This window comes from Amblyraja radiata, chromosome 3, assembly GCF_010909765.2.
Source record: "Amblyraja radiata isolate CabotCenter1 chromosome 3, sAmbRad1.1.pri, whole genome shotgun sequence".
Classification (NCBI taxonomy): Eukaryota; Metazoa; Chordata; class Chondrichthyes; order Rajiformes; family Rajidae; genus Amblyraja; species Amblyraja radiata.
The window spans coordinates 96,089,419-96,117,045 of NC_045958.1; the positions used below are offsets into that span (position 1 = coordinate 96,089,419).

At 42.3% G+C, this 27,627-nt stretch overlaps 1 protein-coding gene across 2 annotated transcripts in view; it reads left to right on the forward strand.

Moving 5' to 3' along the window:
* uba6 (ubiquitin like modifier activating enzyme 6) overlaps positions 1-20,857 on the forward strand; it is an 86,784-nt gene extending 65,927 nt beyond the window's left edge. For both annotated transcript variants that reach the window (XM_033018401.1, XM_033018402.1), the window contains 6 exons: positions 1,639-1,762; positions 4,949-5,142; positions 8,367-8,494; positions 11,792-11,879; positions 18,638-18,732; positions 20,554-20,857. In XM_033018401.1, the coding sequence (XP_032874292.1) occupies positions 1,639-1,762; positions 4,949-5,142; positions 8,367-8,494; positions 11,792-11,879; positions 18,638-18,732; positions 20,554-20,704 (780 nt within the window). In that variant the 3' untranslated portion in view covers positions 20,705-20,857. The remainder of the gene's footprint in view (positions 1-1,638; positions 1,763-4,948; positions 5,143-8,366; positions 8,495-11,791; positions 11,880-18,637; positions 18,733-20,553) is intronic.
* Positions 20,858-27,627: the final 6,770 nt, after the last annotated feature.

The window sequence follows — 27,627 nt, forward strand, 5'->3', positions numbered from 1 at the left end:
TGGAAAACGTCCTGGGAGATCTCTGCATCCTCTCTGTCCTATAGTGCGGTACATAAAACCGTTTACAATATATTCAGATGTACCTGATTCAATGGCATAAAACATTGTACAAACATCTGTGCTCTTACATCAATGCTGGGTTTATGAATGCAAGCCTCTTGTACCATTGTGGCCACCTTCAGGGGTCTTCTGACTGTACAACAAGATCCTTTGTACCTCAATGCTCTCAGGCCCTAATATTCATGGTATATATTCCTACTTTACTAGATCCCTCAAAATGCTTCTTCTCACACTTATCAGTATTAGTGGTAAGTTTCCAATGTGTTAGTTAAGGTTACATAAACTGCAAAAGCACCACCACCCCTGACAATGCAATCCAAGCACTCCTCACCTTGTCATAGTCATAGAGCATGGAAATGGGCCCTATGGCCCAACTTGCCCACATCAGCCAACATGCCCCATCTACCCATGTTCCACCTACCTGTGTTTGGCCAATATCCTTCTAGACCTGTCCTATCCATGTACCTGCCCAAATGTCTTTTAAATGTTGTGATAGTACCTGCCTCAATTACCTCCTCAAGCAGCTCATTCCATATGCTCACCACACTTTGTGTGAAAAAGTTGCCCCTCAGGTTCCTATTAAATCTTTCCCCTCTCATCTTAAACCTACATCCTCTGGTAAAAGACTGCATTTTCCTTATCTCTTCCCCTCATGATTTTATACACCCCTTATCCTCCTGCATTCCAAGGAATAAAGTCCTAGCCTGCTCAACCTCTCTCTATAGCTCAGGCCTCGTGTCCTGCCATCATTCTCGTAAATCTTCTCTGCACCTTTTCCAGCTTAACAGCATCTTTCTTATGGCAGTGTCCAAAACTAAACTTAATACAATCAATCAATACAATCAGTTTTATTCGTCACATTGCACATAATGTGCAAGTGAAATGAATTTGTCAGCAGCGGTACAATGATAAAGAACACACAATACACAATAAAAATTTAACACAAACATCCACCACAGCATTCATCACTGTGGTGGAAGGCACAAAATTTGGCCAGTACTGTAAAATCTAACGGGTTGCGTTGGGGGACCAGGCCTCCTATGGGTGAGTGGTGGAATATTGCGTTGGGGGAACGGGTTGCGTTGGAAGACCAAGCCTCCAGTGTGACAGGGACCCAACGGGTCCCACTTGGTCTAGTATCCTTTAAACTTTGCCGCTCTCACACAAAAACTTTGCTCTATAGTATTTGATATTTCTATCTTGGAAGTAGGTGTCTAACCTATCTATGCCTCATAATTTATATACTTCTATCGGGTCACCCCGCAACCTCTGATGTTCCTAAGAAAACGATTCAGCCTCTCCCTATAGCTAATACTCTCTCAGCCAGGCATCATTCTGTTAAACCTCCTCTGCATCCTTTCCAAAGGCTCCACGTCTTTCCTGTAATGAAGCAACCAAAAGCAATGCTCCAAACGCGGCCTCACCAAAGTGCTGCATCAATACTTTCTGACTTTGTACTCAATGCCCCAACCAGTGATGACAAGAAAAGGTACAATGCTTGTAAATACATTTGTATATATTTCTTAATGGAATTCTTGTTGGTGTTAACATGAAAAAATCAACAATTTTTATTTGTAGCAAATCGAAACAGATGAGAATGTAAAGAAATCTGACCAGGCAAAACTTTCTGTAAGCAGTGAAGAGGAAAGAGTGGCCATTGAATTGTTAAACCAAGCGAGAAGAGTAGGGGTGGCAAATAAAGGTACGTGGCAACTAAGTCATAAAGTCATAAGTGATAAGAGTAGAATGAGGCCATTCGGCCCATCAATCATCTCTACTATTCAATCATGGCTGATCTATCTTCCCCTCTTAACCCCATTCTCCTGCCTTCTCCCCATAACCTCTGACACTCGTACTAATCAAGAATCTATCTATTGCTGCCCTAAAAAGTGAGTGGCAACTAAGTGAGTGGTGTCTTCAAAGCAATCAATTGTGTGTTGAAGATGGTTTTGTTTTTCCTTGAGATTGCTTGCAATTAAATGAGTGATAAAGACTTTCAACTGCACCTAATATAATCCCCTGTTTAGCCACAACCTTCCCAAGCCAAGGATATCCAGAGGAAATGTGCAGGAAGGTACTGCAGATGCTGGTTTACACCAAAGTTAGACACAAAATGCTGGAGCAACTCAGCGGTACAGGCAGCATCTCTGGAGAGAACGAATGGGGAGTTCATTCCTTCTCTGCAGAGATGCTGCCCGTCCTGCTGAATTACTCCAGCATTTTGTGTCTATCATCGATATTCAGAGGAGATGTTGCACATTGGTGTGTCAAAATAAAGGCAGGATTTTTTCTAGTAAATGGTTGAACCCTGGAAAGTGTCGCAGAACGGATAGAGCTGGGAGTAGGGGTGCATCGTTCCCTGAAAGTAGCCAGTCAGATGGACTGTGTGGTGCAGAAGGCTGTTGGCTTGCCTTCATTGTGAAGGGTATTGAGTGCACATATTGGAATATTATGGGTACAAATACTGCTATCATGATGCAGCTGCAGCAGTCGTTGGCAGCCCCAACTTGGAGTAAGTCTACAAATCTGATCATCCACCGATTGGAAGGATATCATTGAGCTGGAAAGGGTGCAGAAGAGATTCTCAAAGATGTTAGCTGAGTTTGCATGTAGATAGATGCAGTGGCGCAGCAGTAGAGTTGCTGCCTTACAGCGCCAGAGACCCGGGTTCAATCCTGACTACAGGTGCTGTCTGTACGGAGTTTGTGCGATCTACCCGTGACTGCGTCGATTTTCTTGGGGTGCTCCAGTTTCCTCACACATTCCAAAGTCGTGCAGGCTTGCAGGCTAATTGGCATCTGTAGATTGTCCCTAGTGCGTTGGATAGAAACAGTGTACAGTTCGGCACAGACTTGAAGGGCCTGTTTCTACGTTGTATCTCTGAACTAAAAAACTAGACTGGGACTTTTTCCTTTGGGAAATTGTAGTCTGAGTGATGCCCTTATTGAAGTTTATAAGATGATGAGGGGCATGCATTTTAAGTTTGCAGATGACACTAAAGTGGGTGGTATAATAAATAGCAAAGATGGTTTTTTTAAATTGCAGCAGGTTCTTGATAGGTTCGGCAGGTGACATTAGTGTATGACAAGACATTAGTGACGCCATATTTAGAGTGTTCAGTTTTGAACACCCTATTATAGGAAAGATGTTAACCTGGAAAGAGTACAGAAAAGCTTTACAAGGATGTTGTGAGGTCTCGAGGGCATGAACTATAGGGAGACGTTGAGCTGGCTCTAACTTTATTCCTAGGAACACAGAGGATGATGGGTGATTTTACAAGATCATTGTAGATTGATGCTGTTCAGTGATTAAAGCTATGTTTGATCTAATGATCTATTGTCATCAGTCACACATTATTTACAATCATGAGAGGAATAAATAGGATAAATGAACCAGAGGACATAGGTTTGCGAGGAGGGAAAGATTTAATAGGTACCTGAGGGGCAACTTTTTTACACAAAGGGTGGTAGGTGTATGGAACGAATTGCCAGAGGTATTAGTAGTGGTTGTGGCAGGTACCTTGACAACATTTAAGAAACATTTAGACAGGTGCACGGATAGGATGGGTTTAGAGGGATATGGGCCAAATGCAGGCAGGTGGGACTAGTGAAGTTGGTTGGTATGGGCAAGTTGTGCCGAAGGGCAGGTTTTCACACGGTATGACTCTAATAAGGTGAACACTCACTGTCTTTTCCCTCAGGATGGAGGATTCCAAAACAAGAAGGCACAGCCTACTGGTGAAAGGAGAGAGATTTAAGAAGTAACTCCTGGGCAACTGTTTCATTCGGAGGGTCGTCTGTATCTGGACTGAGGTCCCAGACAAAACTAGAAGCAAATACTAATTTTAGCACCTTCTAAAAGACATTTGGACAGATATCAATAAGAAGGATTTGGAGGGATTTGGGCCAAATGCAGGCAAATGGGACTGGTCAAGTATGCCAAATTGGTTGGCATGGACAAAGTAAGGAGAAGGGCCTGGTTCCGAGCTGCATAGTGCAATTATAACCTTGTCTTCTTAAAGTCTCCTGTTTTTCCAAAATAAACTGTCCCAGCTTTCAAAGCTTGCCACTCTTGAATATTCCTTGACAGGGACTAGATGTTCCCACACATGGAATTATTAAAATTGAGTACCTAGCCTGCATACTAATGTGGTCATGTTTTGAATTGCGTTAAGCAATTATTTTAGACCTAACCCCTTCGTCATATTTGTCATTCAGTTGTGCGTGGTAATCCAATTCTGCCAGAGAAACAATGCCAGTCATGGGCATGAGGTTTGCTGTTGAGGCAGAGAAGGCGGATCTATTATTTATTTATTTGTTTTATATTATTATTGTCTTTTACCTACCAATGTCACTTATCTTATATTTTTTACCTTAATTGTATCCTTGTAATATCATTGCTGAGGTGACCCGTTGTCTTGTCAAACACATTTCATTGTACCGTTGACCCTGTGTTAACCTACATATGACCAAAAAAAAATGAACTGAACTGAACTACAGGGACAGGGGTTTGCGAGTAAGGAAGGCAGTTTGACTGCTCTCAGCATTGCTCTAGTAAAGAGCCAGAGGTTGGGTTGGAGGGAACAGTTTCCTTTTTGTTATGAGTGCTTGTGATTTTCTGTATTTGGTCATTCCATTAATGACACCCCAATTATGTGAGACGAAGATGAGGATAGGGTGATGTCCACATTGGCAGCTGTCCTGTCTTATACAAGATAAATGATCAGTTGGTTAAGATAACAATGATATTGAAGTGGTCCCCAGGATGTCAGTTCCTCGGAGAGGCAAATTCATTGGGAGACGTTTTGGGAAGGGAATAGGCTTTCAGATTTCAGCATTATGAACAGAAAAATAAATCTGATGAACATTTGTTGGCCCTTGTATGCTAGATCATCTCCACATGATGCCAGTCTCCTTTGAAAAAGACAACGACATCAATGGACATATTGACTTTATAACGGCAGCATCCAACATACGAGCAAAGATGTACAACATTGATACAGCAGACAGGTTAAAGACAAAGAGGATAGCTGGACGGATCATTCCTGCCATCGCAACTGCAACTGCTGCAGTATCGGGGCTGGTAAGAACTTCATTACTCAATTTGGTACAGGTTCTTAATCCAAGGCCCACCCAGCTCACCACATCTTCCACCTGCTGCCATCAGGAAGGCGCTACAGCTCACTGTCCGCCAAGACATCTCGATTTAAAAACAGTTTTTACCCACACGCAATCCGAATTCTGAACACACTATGATAACAGCACATATCCTCCCCATGCATGTACTGTATATTGTATGATGTTGTGTTTTATGTTATGTTTGACGGGAATCAGCCTACCTTGTAACATCCTGTACTGAACCTGAATTCCACCAGCTTGACTGTGTGGTCATTAAATAATCTAATCTAATCTAATCTAATGGTAAAGGCTTAGTAAATCAGGGGTTCTATTCCCCTCATGATCTTATACACCTGTAGAAGATCACCCCTCATCCGCCTAAACTCCTAGTTTGCCCAGCCTCCCTCTATAGCTTGACCCGAAATGTCACCTGAGATGCTGCCTGTCCCGCTGAGTTACTCCAGCATTTTGTGTCTATCTTCGATTTAAACCAGCATCTGCAGTTCCTTCCTACACACTGTCTCTCTATAGCTCATGCCCTCAAGATCTGGAACATCCTCATAATTCAGCTGTTTACCCCTTCCAGCTTAATGACATCCTTCCTACAGCAAGGTGACCAAAACTGAACACAATCCCCCAAATTTGGCCTCACCAATGTCTTGTACAACTGTAACATGACGTACCAACTTATATACTCAAAGGTAGACAAAAATGCTGGTGAAACTCAGCGGGTGAGGCAGCATCTATGGAGCGAAGGAATAGGTGACGTTTCGGGTTGAGACCAGTCTTCTGAAGAAGGGCCTCGACCCAAAACGTCACCATTCCTTTTCTCCAGAGATGATTCTCTGTAAAGATCTTGACCTGGTTTGTTTTCCCAAAATGCAACACCTCGCTGTGCTGTCGGGGGATGTCGCCGGGTTTGGCAGTGACCACATCAACACTCGCTGTAAGGTGAACTCACATGGTTTATTCTATTTACGGTGGTAAGAAATTCCAGGACCACATGTGCCCTGTCTCCAGGACACGTGACCACACATGCCGTTAGAGCGCATGTGCGATGACGTTGGCAATCTCAGCCTTGTCCCAGCAGCTTAGTCATAAGGTCATAAATTCATGTGATAGGAGTAGAATTAGGCCATTTGGCCCATCTACGCCATTCAATGATGGCTGATCTATATATCCCTCTTAACCCCATTCTCCTGCCTTCTGCCCATTACCTCAAACACCCATACTAATCAAGAATCTATCTATCTGCCTTAAAAATATCCACTGATGGCCTCCTCAGCCTTCTGTGGCAAAGGATTCAACAGATTCACCACCCTCTGACTAAAGAAATTTCTCCTCATCTCCTTCCTAGAAGAACGTCCTTTAATTCTAAGGCTATGACTTCTAGTCCTAGACTCTCCCACTAATGGAAACATCTTCTCCACATCCACTTTATCCAAGCCTTTCTCTATTCTGTATAGTCATAGATTAATACAGTGCAAAAACGGGCCCTTCGGCCCAACCTGCCCACACCGGCCAACAATGTCCCAACTACCCTAGTCCCACTTGCCTGTGCTTGGTCCATAACCCACCAAACCTGTCCTATCCATGTACCTGTCCAACTGTTTCTTAAACGATGGGATAGTCCCAGCCGCAACTACCTCCTCTGGCAGCTTGCTCCTTCTTGCATATGGCGTGCACAGCCTAAAGTTGTAAATCAACTTTTCTATTTGATCTTGTTTGTGCACCTTGGGTTGATTGCATTAGTTGAAACAGGATGGACCATGTGAAGGTTGCAATCTCCCACTCCAGCTTGTTCCATACACCCATCACCCTCTGTGTGGAAAAAGTTACCTCTCGGATTCCTATTAAATCTGTTCCCCTTCACCTCGAACCTATGTCCTCTGGTCCTCGATTTTCCTACTTTGGGTAAAAGAGTCTGTGCATCTACCTGATCTATTCCTCTCATGATTTTGTATACCTCTATAAGATCTCCCCTCATCCTCCTACGCTCCATGGAATAGAGACCCAGCCTACTCAACCTCTCCCTATAACTCACACCTTCTGGTCCTGGCAACATCCTCATAAATCTTTTCTGAACCCTTTCAAGCTTTATGTTTCAATGAAGCCCCCTTGAGTCCTGATCTTCGAAGAAGGAGACATGGCGATTTCAGGCTTCTTTTGCAGTTCGTTCTTGCCTCGAGAGGAGTGGCTGACGGTACAGGTTTCTTCCTTGCAGCTCAACTTTTGGCTTGTCAAGGCGACACTGGCGGTTGCTGGATTATCCTGGCGGCCAGTCTTTGCCTGTGTGTGTCTGTCTGTGTGTCTGTGTCTGCCCTCGTTGTCATGCAGAGGTCTTCTGGCTTCTCAGGCCATGCAGACTTAGCCTCGGGCACAAGCGATGGTTGTCTATGGGTTCTTTCCTGCAGTCCACTGTTGACCACATGGTGGCGCTGGTACTCTTGGCTCTGTCCCAGTCGCTCAGTCATTCTCGTACCTGCGACGGGAACACAGCTCGGAGGGAGGAAGCCCACTTTGTCTCCCTTCCTCTCTCTCTCTTCTTTCTTCCTTCTTTTAGACTTTAGAGACAGTGCGGAAACAGGCCCTCTGGCCCACCAAAGCCGCACCAACCAATGCTCACCCCTACATACTAGGGACAGTTTTACAACTTACTGAAGCCAATTGACCTACAAACCTGTATGTCTTTGGAGTGTGTGAGGACACCAGAGCACCTTCCCTCCTTCCATTCCCCCTCCTTCCCTCACCCCATTTAACCTTGCTACGGTTTGACATATCTTCCAATTTCTCTACTGAAAAACTTGTGGAAAAGGGACTAATTCAGAGATTACATCCTTCAACTCCTGTTCTTTAAACAACCGACTAAATCCACTTTGCAGGACCATATCCATCTTTTGGCCTTTATCTCTATTGATGACATAAATCTCATCCTCTAGATCAGCCTGTCCTGCAACTACTCTGAGACATTTCTGACTCTGGCACCAAGAAGGCAATATACCAATCATGAGTCTATTTCATGGCCCCAGAAATGCCTGTCTGCTCCAGTTAGTGCTATAGATTTAGCCATTGTGTCTGTCTGTCTGCATCTTTCCTTCTCCCCCCTCCCACTTTCCCCTCTTTCTCTCCCTTCCTGCAAAGAAAGTATGAATTTTAAAAAAGGTCAATTTGTTTTTCTCCTTTCCCCAGGTTGCTCTCGAGTTAATCAAACTTGTTGGACGCCATCCATTTGAAGCATATAGAAATTGTTTCTTTAATCTGGCTATTCCCATCATAGTATTTACTGAGCCAGCTGCTGTAAAGAGGACACAAATAAGGTAAAGGAACCCTGCACCTGATACAAACTGTGATAGGATTTTATCTTGTAAATAATAATGAATATAAAGCTGAAATATTTTCCAGCTGCCAGAAGCAACTTTTTTGGTACAATATTCACTCCATGAATTGCGTGCCAATGGGAGCTAAAGGTTAGTCCTATGGGGTTTATATTCAGATTAAACAAATCATTATCAATGAATAGTAGGACAGATGCATTGCAAAATTTGTTTACTCTGTGTGCGATTAATTTACAATACGATACGATAAAACTTTATTCATTGCCAGTGGGAAATTGGTCTGGTGCCGACAGTCACAACACACAAGGCACACAAAAACGTGAAATTAAAAGTGAAAACAAATAGTAAAAGGACGAGTGACTGTTGGCTGGCTGCCGTTTGCACGGCGCCTTCATCGGAACAAATGAACAAACAAACTAACACAGACTTATCCCCTGGACAGAGGATTCTAAAGTACAGTGCCCCCTCCCCCCTCTCCCACGCTTGGCCCCCCTTTGTTTTCCCACTGTCCCTCACGGCGGTACCCCCACGCCAAGTCCGCCTTGTTCTTCACGGCGGTCCCCCCCACGCCGGATCCCCATTGTCTTCCCCTTCCCTCCCTCACGCTCATCAACCGCGAGGCCCCACTGCCGCTGAGGCACCAGCTGCCGCTGCCGAGTCTCCCGCTGCCGCTGCCAAGTCTCCCATCGCTGCCACCGCTGAGGCTCCTTCGGCCCAGACAGGCCTCGCCACCCGGCTTCACCGCAGTCACCTGGGAGGTGTGTGGGGCGAGTCGGGCCTGCCGGGGCGCTCTTCGGTTGTCGTCGGCGGCGCAGTTGTCAGGCGGGTGGATCGGGCCCACGGAGTTCCCCGGGACACTCCTCAGTGTCCCACTTATTCCAGTTAGCACTCAATTAAAATGAATCCAGTCTTCCTGCCAAAATGAATAATCTCTATTCACTCATTTTACACATGACTTTCAAACTCTTGCATCTTTCTCTGAGTTTACAGCCCCAAATTTCAGGTGAGATTACATGAAAATGGATATCTAACAGGAATTTAAATTCAGACTGGTATTAGTGTTACAGAATCGTAAAATCGTATGGCATGGAACAGGCCATTTGGCACCCTTCTGTAGTTCTGCCATCTCCCAGCTCCCAGTATTGGGTCCGTATCTTTCTCTGCCAAGGCAATTCAAGTGCTCACTTGCGCACTTCTTAAATGGTGGAAGTAACAAGTATTTTCTCAGCCGGGTGCTTGCCATCCTCTGTGAAGTAAACCCCCTCTTTTCTCCCTTCACCTAAATCTGTGACCTCTGGATTGATCTGATATGAGGTTACTGCTAGGTTCAACATTTTCATTTTCATTTTCAACATTTTCTCTTGACTTCCACTCCAGGAAGAACAGGCATATCTTCTGCAGTTTCTCCTCATAACTCCATCCCAGGCAACATCCTAGTGAGTCTGCTTTGCCTCCTCCAGCATTATCACATCCTTCCTATTGTACACTGACCAGAACTACACATTATACTCCAGTTAAGGTCCTTTTGGAACCCATTAGGCACAAGAAACCAATAGCAAGGACAACCATGTACCATGTATGATCTGGATGAGGGAATTGAAGGCAATATCTCCAAGTTTGCGGATGACACTAAGCTGGGGGGCAGTGTTAGCTGTGAGGAGGATGCTAGGAGACTGCAAGGTGACTTGGATAGGCTGGGTGAGTGGGCAAATGTTTGGTAGATGCAGTATAATGTGGATAAATGTGAGGTTATCCATTTTGGTGGCAAAAACAGGAAAGCAGAGTATTATCTAAATGGTGGCCGATTAGGAAAAGGGGAGATGCAGCGAGACCTGTGTGTCATGGTACACCAGTCATTGAAATTAGGCATGCAGGTGCAGCAGGCAGTGAAGAAAGCGAATGGTATGTTGGCTTTCATAGCAAAGGGATTTGAGTATAGGAGCAGGGAGGTTCTACTGCAGTTGTACAGGGTCTTGGTGAGACCACACCTGGAGTATTGCGTACAGTTTTGGTCTCCAAATCTGAGGAAGGACATTATTGCCATAGAGGGAGTGCAGAGAAGGTTCACCAGACTGATTCCTGGGATGTCAGGACTGTCTTATGAAGAAAGACTGGATAGACTTGGTTTATACTCTCTAGAATTTAGGAGATTGAGAGGGGATCTTATAGAAACTTATAAAATTCATAAGGGGTTGGACAGGCTAGATGCAGGAAGATTGTTCCCGATGTTGGGAAAGTCCAGGACAAGGGGTCACAGCTTAAGGATAAGGGGGAAATCCTTTAAAACCGAGATGAGAAAACTTTTTTCACACAGAGAGTGGTGAATCTCTGGAACTCTCTGCCACAGAGGGTAGTTGAGGCCAGTTCATTGGCTATATTTAAGAGGGAGTTAGGTGTGGCCCTTGTGGCTAAAGGGATCAGAGGGTATGGAGAGAAGGCAGGTACGGGATACTGAGTTGGATGATCAGCCATGATCATATTGAATGGCGGTGCAGGCTCGAAGGGCCGAATGGCCTACTCCTGCACCTAATTTCTATGTTTCTATGTTTCTATCACATCAGTCCCCTATTGCCAAGTACATTTTGGATCCAGTTTACCAATTTGCCCTAGATCCCTGGGTCCTCACCTTTTCAGCCTTTCTCCCAATTGGAAAATTTTCAAAGGCTATACTAAAATCCACGTATATCACCATCACATCAACTGGTCTGCCCTCATCGATACACTTTGTAACATCTTCAAACGTGTGGGTCGAAGGGCCTGTTTCCACACTGTATGACTGTCAGGGACTCTGAAACATTTCCAAAAATTACTTTTACCTGACCGATGTATATAAACTTATAAACAATGAACCTATTGGGTAGGCAGTCAGAACCTTATTTTCAGGGTGTAAATATCAAAGACTAGAGGGCATAGCTTTAAGATGAGAGTGGCAAAGTTTAAAGGAGATGTGCGGGAAGATTTTTTTTGCACAGATCAAGTGGTAGGTGCTTGGAACCGACTGGTGGTGGAGCCAGACACGATAATGGCATTCAAGAAGCTTTTCGATAGGCACATGGATAGGCAGGGAATGGAAGGATATGGATCACAGTAGGCAGAGGAGATTAGTTTAACTTGACATCATATTTGGCGCAGACATTGTTCGCCAAAGGACCCGTTCCTGTGCTGTATTGTTCTATACACTTATTACAGTAAACCAATGGATTTGAGCATGTTGCTTTCTAAATACAGCTGAATAAAAGCAACTATCCTAATATCTGATCCTTTTTTCTGTGGAAATAGGAATGACATTTCATTCACAATCTGGGATCGATGGACAATTTATGGAGCAGCAGACTTTACGCTATTAAATTTCATAGATGCTGTGAAAGTAAGTAACTTTATTGAACTTGTTTGTAAATTTCCACATTATGTTAAGGTTTAATTTAAAGGCACACTTATCATTACATGTTTTATGAAGCAGTTCCAACTTCAAAAAAATGCAGAAGTGAGGATGTTACTCCATGGACTCTTTACCTGGCTTCAGCATGGGGCCCAGTGGAAGATGTGTGGCATCTGTCATACATGTTCTTATGGCTGTTATCAAGCATCATTCTGGAAATGCTTGATAGCTGTAAAACACTCGGAAAATCACAGTACTTGGGACCAAATCTTTGGTTAATCACAGACTGAACCACGCTCCAGTGATTAATATTGAATTAAAAGCCATAAGCTCTTCTTTCTTATTTTTTCTCCATCGTTCTGAAAAATTGTCATTTTTGACTACAAATCCAGTTCATCTTTGGAACTTGCAAAATCTGCTTCCACCAAAATGCATTTACAAATCATACTAACTTGTTATGGCAGAAGTAAATTATTGCCCTCCTCATATCTATAGAACTTTCTCTAGAATTGCATCAGGCACATTTCCCTCATATCAACAGGGGAGAACGTACAAACTCCGTGCAGAAACAATCGCTAGTCAGTGCGGACTCGGTAGACCAAAGGGCCTATTTCCATGTTGTATCTCTAAACTAAACTAAAGACACCTGATGATTTTGAAACTAGCAGGAAGGTCAGAACTGCACCCAGTACTTCAGGTGTGGTCTCACCAACAACTTGTACAGCTACATCAAGATGTCCTACCTTTTGTACAAAACACCCTTCCCAATGAAAGCAGGCATACTAAAGGCCACCTTCACCATCCTGTTCCCTGACTGGCAACTTTCTGGCAATTGTGCATCTGTATTCCCAGTTCTCTCTGTTCCACCACATGCTCCGGGGCTTTGCTATTTACTGTGTAAATCCTGTCCTGGTTTGACAGAACAAAGTGCAACATCTAATTTTTGTCAGAGTTGAATTCCATTTGCCTTTCCTTGGCCGACCTCCCTAGATCCTAATGTAAACAGCTATCCTTCTTCACTGTCCACCATATCACAAATTTTGGGGCTATCAGCAAATTTACTAACAATGCTAACTACATTCTCATTCAAATCATTAAGGTAACACAAAACAGTGGACACAGCATCAACCCCTGTGGCACACCACAGGTTACAGGCCAACATATAGAAAAATCCCCCTCCACAATTAATCTTGGACTCCTTCAAGCCAATATTGAATCCAATTGGCTAGCTCACTGTGGATTCCATGTGATCTAACCTTCCAGACCAGCCTGTCTTGCAGGATCTTGGCAAGAGTCTGTTCATTACATTTACTTCACGCCTTTGATATCATTCCTAAAGTGTGCTGTCTTAAGTGGGCACTGCACACCAGGTGAGACCTAACCAGTATTTACACTTCTAGAGGTACACAACACAGAAACCAGCTCATTGACCCAATTCATCCATGCCTCTGTTTGCCCACATTGGCTCAGATCCTCGATGTGTACCTGTCTTTTAAACGTTGTAATTGTCCCAGCCTCTGCCACCTCCTTTGGAGCTCATTTCATGTATCCACCACTCTATGTGTAAAACTTGCCTCTCAGGTTCTCTTTAAATCTGTGTCCTCATGCCCTGGGAAAAAAAAGGACTGTGGTTATCTTATCGTTTGATAACTTTACTGTAAAAGTTGCCTCAGCCTCTTTCATTCCAAGGAAAATAGTCGCAGCCTATTCAATCTGTCCTTCAAACACAAGCCCTCCAGTCTAAGCGACATCTTTGTTTTCTGCGTGGAAACAGGCCCGTTGGCCCACCGAGTCCACGCAGACCAGCAATTCCCGCACACTAACACTATCCTACAAACGCTAGGGACAATTTTTACCATTATACCAAGGCTACAAACCAGTACATCTTTGGAGCGTGGGAGGAAACGGGCGATCTCGGCGAAAGCCCACGGGAGAACGTACAAACTCCGTACAGACAGCACCCGTAGTTGGGATCGAACCCGGGTCTCTGTCTCTATAAGGAAGCAACTTTACCATTGCACCACTGGGCTGCCATCTCTAGCTTGTTGGCAGATTCCCAATTGCATTCTAGAACTGCATTCAAAGCTTATAAAGATTTGCTGCAGCCTGTTTTTGCAGTCCTTCCATGTTTGTATTGTGCAGGGAATGTATGAAAGGTTTTGATGCTGTTCAATGCAATGGAACTCAATAAATCCTGGAAAAACATCTGAAATTACTTTTGTCATTAGAAAGAAACTGCGGGGAAAGTGATTCATACAGAGGGTGGTGGGCATATAGAATGTTGCCTGAGGAAGTAGTTCAGGAAAGTACAATAACAAGATTTAAAATACTTTTGGGCAGGTACATGAATAGGGAAGTTTCGGAGTGATATGGGGCAAATACAGGCAAATGGTATTTGCTTAAATGGAGCATCTTGATTGGCTCGGACTAGTTGGGCCAAAGGGCATGTTTCTGTGCTGTGTCACTATGATTTTACTATTGCCCACTTCCAAAAAATGCAATGCCATGCACTTGCTCACAGCTTCTTGAGTCTTCCTTGGGTTCCATTTCATGTGTGGAAATAAAAACTACTGGCGAAGAAGGAGCATCTGTGGAAACGGAGACAATGAGTGTTTCACACAGGGCTTGATACAGGGACTTGACCCACATATCAACTATTTCTCTGACGCCCCCCCACTTGCTCATTGTCCCTCTGAGTTCCTCCAACAGTTTGCTTTTTTGAGATCCTGATACCAGCATCTGCAGTCTCTCGTGTCTCATAGACTATACGTAGAACACAGAAAAAGTCAGCAAAGAAACAGGCCCTACAGTCCACATTGTCTGTGCTGAACACGACGCCAAGATGCACTAATCTTATCTGCCTGCACATGATCCATATCCCTCTAGCAGTTTGTTTTTTGATCCAGATTCCAGCATCTGCAGTCTCTCCTGTCTCATAGAATATACCTAGAGCAGCGGAGGAACAGACTCTGTGGCCGACAGTCTGTTGAACATGATGCCAAGATGCAATAATCTTATCTGCCTGCACATAATCCATATCCCTCCATTCCCTTCATATCCATGTGCCGATATAAAAAGCCCCTTAAACACTGGGAAAGATTCTGACTGTCTACCCTACTTATGCCTCATAATTTTATTTACTTCTATCAGGTCTCTCCTCAACCTCCGGCATTCCAGGGAAAACAATCCAAGTCTATCCCACTTCCTGTTACAGGCAACCTTTTGGTAAAATTTATCTGCACTCTCTCCAAATACTACAATTTCTTCCTGTAATGAGGCGATCAGAACTGCCAGCAATACTCCAAATGAGGCTTGACCAAAGTCCTATAAAGCTGTATCATGGCTTCCTGACTCTTATACTCAGTGTCCCGACCAATGAAGGCGAGCATAACATATGCCTTCTTTATCACTCCATCAAGTTTGACAGCCTTCCCCACAGCTTGCAACTGCAGCAATTTTGATGTTGTCTGCAAACTAACGAACCAACCCATGTGCATTTATGTCCAAATGTCTTCTGTGGTGAGAGTTAGCATTCCATATCGTGCAAACAAAAACTTGCCGTATCATGTGGGTTTCTGTTTATAGTAGATCTGCGAATCCATGGATGTTATGCTGCATTTCATCATTTATGGTTTGATTTCCTTCACCACAGTTCTTTTGTTACAATGTAACCACACACTAAGCTGTACCTGTGATCTGATTAATGTTGGATGCCAATTTCTCAACACCACCATCTTTTTGTATTCAGCACCCACTGTTGTACAACTTTGTCTTGAGCATTAAGCTGCACTAATATTTCATGCTTTCTGAAAGTCCAGACATAACATGTTCGCTTCATGTACTTTTACCTTTACACCCAGTAACTACTTCAAAGGTCTGATTAAACCAGCCGGGTAACGTTATGCTTTCCAACAGTTTTTCTACTGCTATTACAGTTTTTGCCCGTTGCTTGAACACGTTTTGCAAAACTTCGCTCATTGTGTCAAAATTCTACACACAAGCAAATAAGACACAACACTGGGAAATAAACCATTCACATCCATGTCAAATTGAAACTCTGCTATCGAAACCTAAACTCTGCTATGAAAACCTAACAATCCTTTGTCAAAACGTCACTCTGATGACCAAATGATACACACTTGCATCATATGAATACACTTTCAGATCAGCAGCAACACACTAGTCTACTTTATATAAAACACTGCAGTCTTTAATTTTCACTGTTTTTATTCAGTTCCACAGAAGGCACGTTTTCACAACAACCAAAAAATCAAATACTCAATACAGTACATTGCAGTACTGTACTTCACAGTACTGTAAATTCAGTTAAAGCAAAAATAAAACAAAAATAAAACCAAAAATACACTATACTGTAAACACAGAAAAACACAGCAATCGTTTGTAGGTGGGCTTATGGATCCTGCCGTCTGTTGGGGTCTGGCCACAGGATCTCATCCACATCGCAAGCAATGTCTTCTCCCGCTAGGCATCGGGGAAAAATCCCCTTGTGTGCCGAATCCATCCATGGATTGACCTCACCTCAATGTCTCCGCAGGCCTGTTCCATTGCCTGCAGAAGAGGCATGCGGGCATGTGGTTGGCGGTCATATACACGTCATCTCCAAGCCGAAAAGAATTCTTCTATAGGGTTTAGAAATGGCGAGTAAGGGGGCAAGTATACCACTTCAAATTGATTATGGTTGGTGAACCAGGTCCGGACCAGAGCAGCCCGATGGAAACTGACATTATCCTAGACAACAACAAACCTGGGCTGCTCTGGTCTGTCCTGTACAGCTATATTATGAAGAGCATCTAGAAATGTGATGATATGTTGTGTATTGTATGGACCTAGTTTTGCATGATGGTACAGAAGCCCTCGAAGGCTTATGGCGGCACACAATGAGATGTTTCCCCTGCGCTGCCCCGGGCCGTGCACAATTGCCCTTTGGCCAATTATATTACGACCCCGTCGTCTTGTTTTGCTAAGGTTGAATCCAGCCTCATCAATGTAAATAAATTCATGAGGCTGTGCAGCTCCATCCATGGCCAAGATTCTCTGTAACAAAAAATACATATTGTGGATGGCTATGTGGTACTGATACAATGGTACATATTCAGCTGTTACTGGATTACACCAATACTGTATTGTAAATGTAAAGGACTGTAACACTTACCTGTACATATTCACGTCGAAGTCCTTTGACCCTGACACTGTTCCTCTCAAATGGGACCCTGTACAGTTGCTTCATGGTCATTTTGTGCTTTACCAAGATGCGTCTTATAGTGGTAATGCTTACTCGGTTTATGTTGTTGAACACTTGCCTATCTGCAAGTATTTGTTGCCGTAGCTGCTGGAGACGGATTGCATTGTTTGCTCTGACTAGGTCCACAATGGCAAGTTCCTGCTGTTGGGTGAACAGGCGTTGGCATCCACCCCCAGAAGGTCTTCTAGTCATTCTATAGCAAAATGCAACCACAAATTGTTATTGGTTTGCTTCTTTTTTACAGTACTGTATATACTGTACTTTACTGTATATACCATACACTGTACTGAAACATCTCAATATACGTAATCACGGTATGTTTCACAAAACTACCACTTTCGTTCCAAAAGGAGCATTAGCCACCCTGCAATACAAGTGATACGGTAATGTGATATGGTACAGTACTGTAAATACTCTAGATACCATCTGAGTAGAGTAGAAAGTAGAGAGTTGAAGACATACCTGTTTTCCAGTCGGAATGTCCTTATTATGGATGAAACTGTGCAACGGCTTAGATTAGGGTGGACTCTCTGCCCAGCTTCCCTCATAGTCAGGCCATGGTTTATGACATGGTCCACCAAAGTTGCTCTTATGTCATCGGAAATAATGGTCCGTGCATGGCCTCTTCGACCAGGTCCTCCTCTTCCTCTTCCTCTACCTCTGCCTCTTGCTCTCCCTGCATCCATGCTTGCAAAGTTTTCAAAATGGCTAAACTGAGGCCTTTTTGTAGCTGGCTGATTGGTGTTCAGTGTTGTATGTAAGTATTTTCAGGTGTGTATCTTAGTGTTTTCAATTACCCGATGTGTTTTGTATTTTGAATAGCTGTGTCTTCCCAATGGTACCCTGAGATTTCATTTTTGAACGAAGTGTCTTGTGTATGAAATAGTGTGTAGTGTGCAGGAGCAAGTGTGTTGCAGAATTGCAACTAAAGTGCAAAGCAGCGCTTTTGTTTAAGGTATGGTTACATGTGTTTAAGGTATAGTAACAAAAACTTCAAGTTGTGTTACTTTGGTCTAAGCATGGGTCTATAGTGTTCAAGCAATGGGCAAAAACTGTAACATGCATCCACATTACTCTCCAATTACATGGCTTGTGTCTGTTTCATTTTTGGAATACATCACTTTGGCCTTTTATTTCAATTCATATTTTACCTAACTCCTCCTGCGTTCAAATCTACAGAGTTGGATTGGAACCCACAATCTTCTAAAGCGAGGGTGCCTACGCCTAAAGATGTTATTTATCTGGATTAATTTGTTTGTCTCAGATAACAGCATGCAATACAGGTATCTGACTAACAGGTAGTTGAGGCAGGGACTGTTGCAACATTTAAGAAACAATTAAACCTACATGGGTAGGACAGGTTTAGAAGGATATGGACCAGACGCAGGCATGTGCGACTAGTGTTGGTTGGTGTAGGCAAGTTGGGCCGAAGGGCATGTTTCCATGACTCTAATATAATGAAGTATGTTCTTTTACACTGCAGGAAACTTATAAAGTTGAGCCAACAATGGTGGTACATGGAGTGAAGATGTTGTATGTGCCTGTCATGCCAGGGCATGTGAAACGACTGAAGTTAACGTAAGTAACTCCCAAAAGGTAATGGACTGTTGCCCAGTAAATAATTGATAGTTTAGTTTAGTTTTAGAGATATAGCACACAAACAGGCCCTTCGGCCCACCGAGTCCACGCCGACCAGCGATCCGACAAGACACACTAATGCTATCCTACACACACTAGGGACAATTTACAATTATACCAAGCCAATTAACCTACAAACCTGTACATTTTTGGAGTGTGGGAGGAAATCGGAGATACCAGAGAAAACCCACGCAGGTCACGGGGAGAATGTAGAAACTCCGTACAGATAAGCACCTATTGTCAGGATCGAACCCGGGTCACTGGTGCTGTACGGCAGCAACTCTACCGCTGCGCCACCGTGTTGCCCTTGAATGTTTCTGTGCATTAGACTCTAGGCTGCCATTGTTTGAAAGCCTGGGTTGGATTGGCCACCCGCAGGTCAACCTAAGCTATCTATTCAGAATCGTGGTTTGATATCTACCCACATGGGATGTAACTTTCCTCCACCTTTGTCATAAGGACCATTGCATCCACTCTTGATTTTAGGGTAACTTGCAACAACTAATTAACACCTGCATGTCTTTGGGATATAAATTAAAATTAAAATTAAAATGTCTTTATTTATATAGCACATTTTTAGTCAACTTGCATTGACCCCAAAGTGCTTCACATAATTACATTCACACACACAGGCAAAGGTGGGTGAAGGGTCTTGCCCAAGGACATACACAGGCAAAGGTGGGTGAAGTGTCTTGCCCAAGGACACAACAACAGTATGCACTCCAAGCGGGATTCGAACCAGCTACCTTCCAGTTGCCAGCCGAACACTTAGCCCATTGTGCCATCTGTCGGCATGAAACGGGCGGGAACACAGGCAAAACCTGCACAGGATCAGATTAAACCCAGGTCGCTGGACCAATGCAGCAGCAGCAGCAGCATTAACTGCTACATTACTATGCCACACCATTCAATACAGCATTCATAGGCAATGCACAAGAGCCATGTAAACTAGTACAATTAATAATCTCACTTAGAAGCTGTGCAAGAGTGGCTGGTGTGAGAAATATCTCAAGCTGGTGCAGCTGGATTTCTGAGCTGAGGCATAATGTTTGTGTGTAATAGATAGCAGTATGTTTGCCCAATGTGTTTATTCATGAACTATAGAGTAAAGCATTCAAAGATCAGCATTATTTGTTCCAAATCAACTAAGATCGCAATGTTATTTTTTTTGGCGGAGTTAACCTTTGCTTATCTTTCTGTTATAGTAGTTAATAAATTGCTTGCTTATCACTCATGGAAATTCATTTTTTCAAAAATCTGCTCAGTAACTTTATCTATACGTTAGGAAGTTCATAATTAGAAAAGCCTAGCCAGTAAGCTTTAATGTTTACACCTCAGTAAAGTACTGCTGGAGGTTAATCTTTTGGATAAATGAACATTAAAAAAAACTGCAGTTACAGGAAATATGAAGTAAAAACAGAAAATACTGGAAACCTTCGGCAGGTCAAACAGCACACACTGAAAGAGAAACTGAATAAATATTTCAGGTCAAATATGCTTCTGCTTATGTTTCACTATTTCTGATAAAGTGTCAAACCATGTCTCCATTTGTCCTTCTCTCATGTGTTTTTATGATCCGTGGTATCATTTGTAAAAGAGCAGTGCATTTTCCAGTCTTAACAGATGGAATGGTGCATCTATGAAACACTTTTTGCACTGACATCCGCCCTTGCTTCTGGCTGAGTTTGAGAAGGGCAGGAATGGGAAAGAATCCGTAGATAAATCCATGCTAACCATCATGTACATATATTTCCACTGCAGGATGCAGAAGCTCGTGAAACCAACAGTGGACAGAAAGTATGTAGACTTGACTGTATCATTTGCTGCCGAATCTGATGGTGATGAAGACTTACCAGGTCCTCCAGTGAGATATTATTTCAGACCAGAGGCGAATGGAGCCCAGCCTTGTTAAGGATGCTACAAACCGTCTTACCAATTTCCACAGAGGATTAAAAGCACCCACTTAATTTACTTTCTTGTGATGTAAATGGCTCTCTAATCTCTAGCATTTGTCTTCAGGTGCAGACTGCCTTAACAGCGGTAATAAAATATGTGTTTTCAAATAGTTTGGTCTGCATATTGTATTCTGATGCAGTCAAGGGGGTTCATACTGATAATCATAATGGATATCTTTTTGTATCATTCATAATGAAAGAACTTTGTTAGCTGCTATTTCAGACTGAACAAGGTTTTTTTTCCCTGTACCAAAGCTGTAAAGCAAGTGTAAGAAACAGAAGTCCGAAGAAGGGTCTCGACCGGAAACGTCGCCCATTCCTTTTCTCCAGAGATGCTACCTGGCCCGCCGAGTTGCTCCAGCATTTTGTGTCTACCTGTAAGAAACCGAAGGTTGGCTGGGGCTCTATAACTACAAGAACGTCCATTAAACAAATTCCCTATATTGTAGTCTTAATGCAATGACTAAAATAAAGATGAAAATCCCAATGATTGCATATCTACATAAACTCGTGGATTTTACCAATTTTTTAAAGATCACATTTTTGATTTCTACTAAAAATTAATGCGTAAGATTTTATAATTTTTGTCTTTTTTGCCATGGACCACATTTGACTATATTTTGGCTGCTGCATGCCGTTATTTTTATATTTTCCACATTAATATGTCATGGATCAATGATTCTTAAAGTAAAAGTAATGGAATAATTCTAAACAAAATACAGGTTTTCTTTTACTATTTCCAGAATGTTTGCAAGAGATATTCCTAAAAGAAACTTAGCATGGTCAAATTTTATTTTCTCTTTTTGAAATGTGCGGTGTTAACCACTGTAATTTCACAATGAGGAGACGACAGGTTTTAATAGTGTTTATTTTGTTCTTCGTAAATAACATAACTATCTAAATTGCGGGTTCTCTTTTCGAAAATAGCTTTCCATATATAGTCTGTTTAGGACTGTTGATCTGCAAGGCTTACAAATTGAGCTCACAACAAGGGTAGAAAAATTGATCTTTTGATTGTAAAGTGCTTTAGAATATCTTTGCATTTCCTTGTTACATTTTCTTCAGAGTCAGTAGTAGGTGGTGATCCTGACTTCTGAGTGAGAAGTTGTTGATTCAAAAGGCCTGTTCACAATTTGAGTGCAGTGGTACTGCAGTGATGGAGTTGCAATCTATTCAATGCAGTGCAGTGGTACTGCAGTGATGGAGTTGCAATCTTTTCAATAAAATGTTAAAGGAAATAGTCACCTGGATTTTCAGAGAGTCATAGAGTGTGTAAACAGGCCCTTCGGCCCAACTTGCCCACATCAACCAGCATGTCCCATCTACACTAGACCCTCTTGGCTGCATTTGGCCCATATCCCTCTAAACCTGTCCTATCCATGTACCTGTCTAATTGGTTCTTGAATGCTATGGTAGTCCCTGCCTCAACTACCTCCACCGGCAGCTCATTCCATACACCCACGTAGCATCCTTTGCGTGAAATAGTTTCCTCTCAGATTCATATTAAATCCTTTCCCCCTCACCTTCAACCTATGGTTCTTGATCCCCCCACTCTGTCCAAGAGACCTTGTGCGTCCACCAGGTCTATTCTTCTCATGATTTTATGCATCTCTAAAAGATTGCCCCTCAGCTTCTTGCGCTGCAGGGAATAGAGACCCAGCCTGCTCAACCTTACTTTCATAATAGACTTCCATGATAGTTCCTATGGCACTATTTGAAGGAAGGAGAGTGCTCAGTGGTATCTTGATATGGCTATTATATCATTGCAATTTTGTGACCAATTTGCCCTGTAGAGAATGGTTGTTGTGTTTTCTGCAATACAAAAAAGTTTCAAAGAGTATTTCATTTAATGGTAAGGCACTTGAAGATGACCATAAGTTGTTAAAGTTGATCTGTTTTGCTTGGATTCAAGAAATATTGGAAACATTTGCAGCATGCCATACAACTAAAACAATATTGAAGGGTGGTAGGCCACTGTAGAAATAGAACATAGAATTGTACAGGCAGAGTATTTTGACCAGAGTAGGGAAATTGAGAACCAGAGGACATAGGTTTAAGGTGAGGGGGATAGATTGAATAGGAACTTGAGGGGTAACTTTTTTACACAAAGTGTGGTGGGTATATGGAATGAGCTGGTGGAGGAGGTAGTTGAGGCAGGTACTATCACAATGTTTAAGAAACATTTGGACAGGTACATATATAGGATGGGATTAATGGTATATGAGGCAGGCGTGGGTACATGAGACTTGTGTAGATGGGGCAAGTTGGTCGGTGTGGGCAAGTTGGGCCGAAGGAACTTTTTCCAAGCTGTGTGACTATGAACAGGCCTTTAGATCCACAATGTCTGTGCCGATCATCATGCCAATTTATACTGATCCCATCTGCCTGCAAACTGTATATCTCTGTTCCCTGTCTGTTCATGTGCCTGCTTAAATGCTGCTTAAATATTGATATTATACTGCTTCCACCACCTCCCCTGCAGTGTTTTCCAGGCACCTACCCTTATGAAAAAAACTTGCCTCGCATCTCCTTTAAACTTTCTCTGTTCACTTTAAAGCCATGTCCACTGGTGTTCGATATCTCCACCTTGAGATAAGAGTCTTATATCTACCCTAGTTATGCTTCTGATGATTTAATATTTTTTATCAGGTTGCCCCTCAGGCATCGATGCTCCAGAGAAAATATCCAAGTTTGGCCAAACTCTGTTTTTAGCTGATTCTTTCTAATCCAGGCAACATCCTGGTGAACAACATCTGTACCGCCTCCAAAGCCTCAACATCCTCTAATAGAGCAACCAGAATCTGCAGTGTGAATGCTCTGAATTTAATTGAAATCAAATCAATGGAAGTAAGAAGGATATGGTTAAATAATGGCTGACCCACAAAGGCCGACATATCCTTAGCACCAAGTTGAAACTCTATCCTAAAGTCCAAAGCAAATCCTAGAGAGACCAGGTACATTTTAAGTACGGTTTAAAATCTATTATCTCTACTGCAGAATGTGAAGAATCATGAATTCCTATCACTATGTATATGAGGAGACGAAGGAGATTGATGAAGGTAGGGCTGTGGATGTTATATACAGAGATTGTAGTAAGGCTTCTGGTTTGTCTAAGAGATAAGTCAAGGATCAAGAGTATTTTATTGTTAAATTTCCCAAAGTGGAACAATGAAATTCTTACTTGCAGCGGCACAACAGATATGTAAACATAATAGCCTGTAAACACTAATAAACAATTTAAAAATTCAGTATATTTAAAAAAAAACCCATAATAGCAGACAAAATCAATAAAAATGCCCCAGGTCTATGTAGTATGGAGCTTAGTTGGAGGTTGCAGTGCTTAATAGCCCGATGGTTGTTGGGAAGAAGGTTCTTCATGGTAAACTGATCCATAAGATGCACGGGATTCATGATGACTTGGTCGTATGGATTCAGAACTGGCTGGAGATCTGTGACCAGTGGAGTTCTGCAGGGATCTATTCTGGGACCTCTGCTGTTTGTATATATGATTATATAAATGACCTGGACGTAAATGTAGTTGGTAAATAAGTTTGCTGACAACACCAAATTTGGAGGAGATGTAGATAGTGAAGAAGGCTGCCAGAAGATACAACGGGATGTAGATCAGCTGCAGAAGTGGGTATTAAAACTGCAGCTGGAGTTTCACCCAAGCAAGTGTAAGGGGTTGCATTTGGGGAGGATAAATGTAAAGGGAAAGTATACAGTTCGCAGCAAGATACTTAACAGTATTGATGAGCAGAGATCTTGGAGGCCAAGTTCATAGCTCACTAAAGGTGGCCGGACAAGTAGATTGGATGATCACGAAGGCGTATGGTAAGCTTGCCTTCATTTCTAGGGGCATTGAGTATAAGACTCAACAACTCATGATGCAGCTCTCTTGGACTTTGATTAGGCCATATTTGGAATATTGTGCAGTTTTGGTCACCCCTTTGCAAGAAAGATACAATAGTCGTGTTTGGGGTTTATAGCTTGGTGCATGGAAGTGCATAGAATAGGGGGATTAGCATCATGTTGTGCATAAATGTTGTGGGCCGAGGGCCCCTTTCCTCTGCTGTTGTTGTACATTCCATACGTAAATTGAATAGTCGGGTTCCTTAAGTAGTAATGTGTACTTTTATCCGAATGAACCAAAACACTGTGAACAATAAACTTCCACCGTAGCTTATTTGATCACTGGTCATAGTGGGAGCAACTTGGTTGCAACCAATGTACAAACTGCAACAATTTATTTTCTTTCTGTTCCTGTTAATCTCCTGCAAGTTGCTGTAAACTTAGTCAATCAACATGCTGCTGTGTTTCTCCTAATTCCCATTCGTATCTGTTATACATGTGCTTCTTAGATTTTCAGTTGAGCAATGCATTCATTTTCAAATTTGCTTACTTGTTCAGCTGATTGAGTGATGCCAGAACGATAATCTTGTTCTCAATCTTAGCAAGACCAAGGAGCTGATTGTTGACTTCAGGAAGGGAAAGTCAGAAATACATTTATCACCAGGAGCATATCTCTGAAGATCTGTCCTACATTGACCCAATCGCTAAGAAAACCTGTCCCTTAGAATTTCACTACTTGCCTTTTATAGACATAGTCTTAAGACCCTGTCCCACTTTCCCGAGTTACTCACGAAATCTCCCGAGTTTTCCTCTCGATTTGAACTCGGAGAATTACGGTAATAGCCATTTGTAGGTACTCGGGGCTATTTTTTTAACTCTTGGACATTGCATCCACTCTTGATTTTAGGGTAACTTGCAACAACTAATTAACACCTGCATGTCTTTGGGATATAAATTAAAATTAAAATTAAAATGTCTTTATTTATATAGCACATTTTTAGTCAACTTGCATTGACCCCAAAGTGCTTCACATAATTACATTCACACACACAGGCAAAGGTGGGTGAAGGGTCTTGCCCAAGGACATACACAGGCAAAGGTGGGTGAAGTGTCTTGCCCAAGGACACAACAACAGTATGCACTCCAAGCGGGATTCGAACCAGCTACCTTCCAGTTGCCAGCCGAACACTTAGCCCATTGTGCCATCTGTCGGCATGAAACGGGCGGGAACACAGGCAAAACCTGCACAGGATCAGATTAAACCCAGGTCGCTGGACCAATGCAGCAGCAGCAGCAGCATTAACTGCTACATTACTATGCCACACCATTCAATACAGCATTCATAGGCAATGCACAAGAGCCATGTAAACTAGTACAATTAATAATCTCACTTAGAAGCTGTGCAAGAGTGGCTGGTGTGAGAAATATCTCAAGCTGGTGCAGCTGGATTTCTGAGCTGAGGCATAATGTTTGTGTGTAATAGATAGCAGTATGTTTGCCCAATGTGTTTATTCATGAACTATAGAGTAAAGCATTCAAAGATCAGCATTATTTGTTCCAAATCAACTAAGATCGCAATGTTATTTTTTTTGGCGGAGTTAACCTTTGCTTATCTTTCTGTTATAGTAGTTAATAAATTGCTTGCTTATCACTCATGGAAATTCATTTTTTCAAAAATCTGCTCAGTAACTTTATCTATACGTTAGGAAGTTCATAATTAGAAAAGCCTAGCCAGTAAGCTTTAATGTTTACACCTCAGTAAAGTACTGCTGGAGGTTAATCTTTTGGATAAATGAACATTAAAAAAAACTGCAGTTACAGGAAATATGAAGTAAAAACAGAAAATACTGGAAACCTTCGGCAGGTCAAACAGCACACACTGAAAGAGAAACTGAATAAATATTTCAGGTCAAATATGCTTCTGCTTATGTTTCACTATTTCTGATAAAGTGTCAAACCATGTCTCCATTTGTCCTTCTCTCATGTGTTTTTATGATCCGTGGTATCATTTGTAAAAGAGCAGTGCATTTTCCAGTCTTAACAGATGGAATGGTGCATCTATGAAACACTTTTTGCACTGACATCCGCCCTTGCTTCTGGCTGAGTTTGAGAAGGGCAGGAATGGGAAAGAATCCGTAGATAAATCCATGCTAACCATCATGTACATATATTTCCACTGCAGGATGCAGAAGCTCGTGAAACCAACAGTGGACAGAAAGTATGTAGACTTGACTGTATCATTTGCTGCCGAATCTGATGGTGATGAAGACTTACCAGGTCCTCCAGTGAGATATTATTTCAGACCAGAGGCGAATGGAGCCCAGCCTTGTTAAGGATGCTACAAACCGTCTTACCAATTTCCACAGAGGATTAAAAGCACCCACTTAATTTACTTTCTTGTGATGTAAATGGCTCTCTAATCTCTAGCATTTGTCTTCAGGTGCAGACTGCCTTAACAGCGGTAATAAAATATGTGTTTTCAAATAGTTTGGTCTGCATATTGTATTCTGATGCAGTCAAGGGGGTTCATACTGATAATCATAATGGATATCTTTTTGTATCATTCATAATGAAAGAACTTTGTTAGCTGCTATTTCAGACTGAACAAGGTTTTTTTTCCCTGTACCAAAGCTGTAAAGCAAGTGTAAGAAACAGAAGTCCGAAGAAGGGTCTCGACCGGAAACGTCGCCCATTCCTTTTCTCCAGAGATGCTACCTGGCCCGCCGAGTTGCTCCAGCATTTTGTGTCTACCTGTAAGAAACCGAAGGTTGGCTGGGGCTCTATAACTACAAGAACGTCCATTAAACAAATTCCCTATATTGTAGTCTTAATGCAATGACTAAAATAAAGATGAAAATCCCAATGATTGCATATCTACATAAACTCGTGGATTTTACCAATTTTTTAAAGATCACATTTTTGATTTCTACTAAAAATTAATGCGTAAGATTTTATAATTTTTGTCTTTTTTGCCATGGACCACATTTGACTATATTTTGGCTGCTGCATGCCGTTATTTTTATATTTT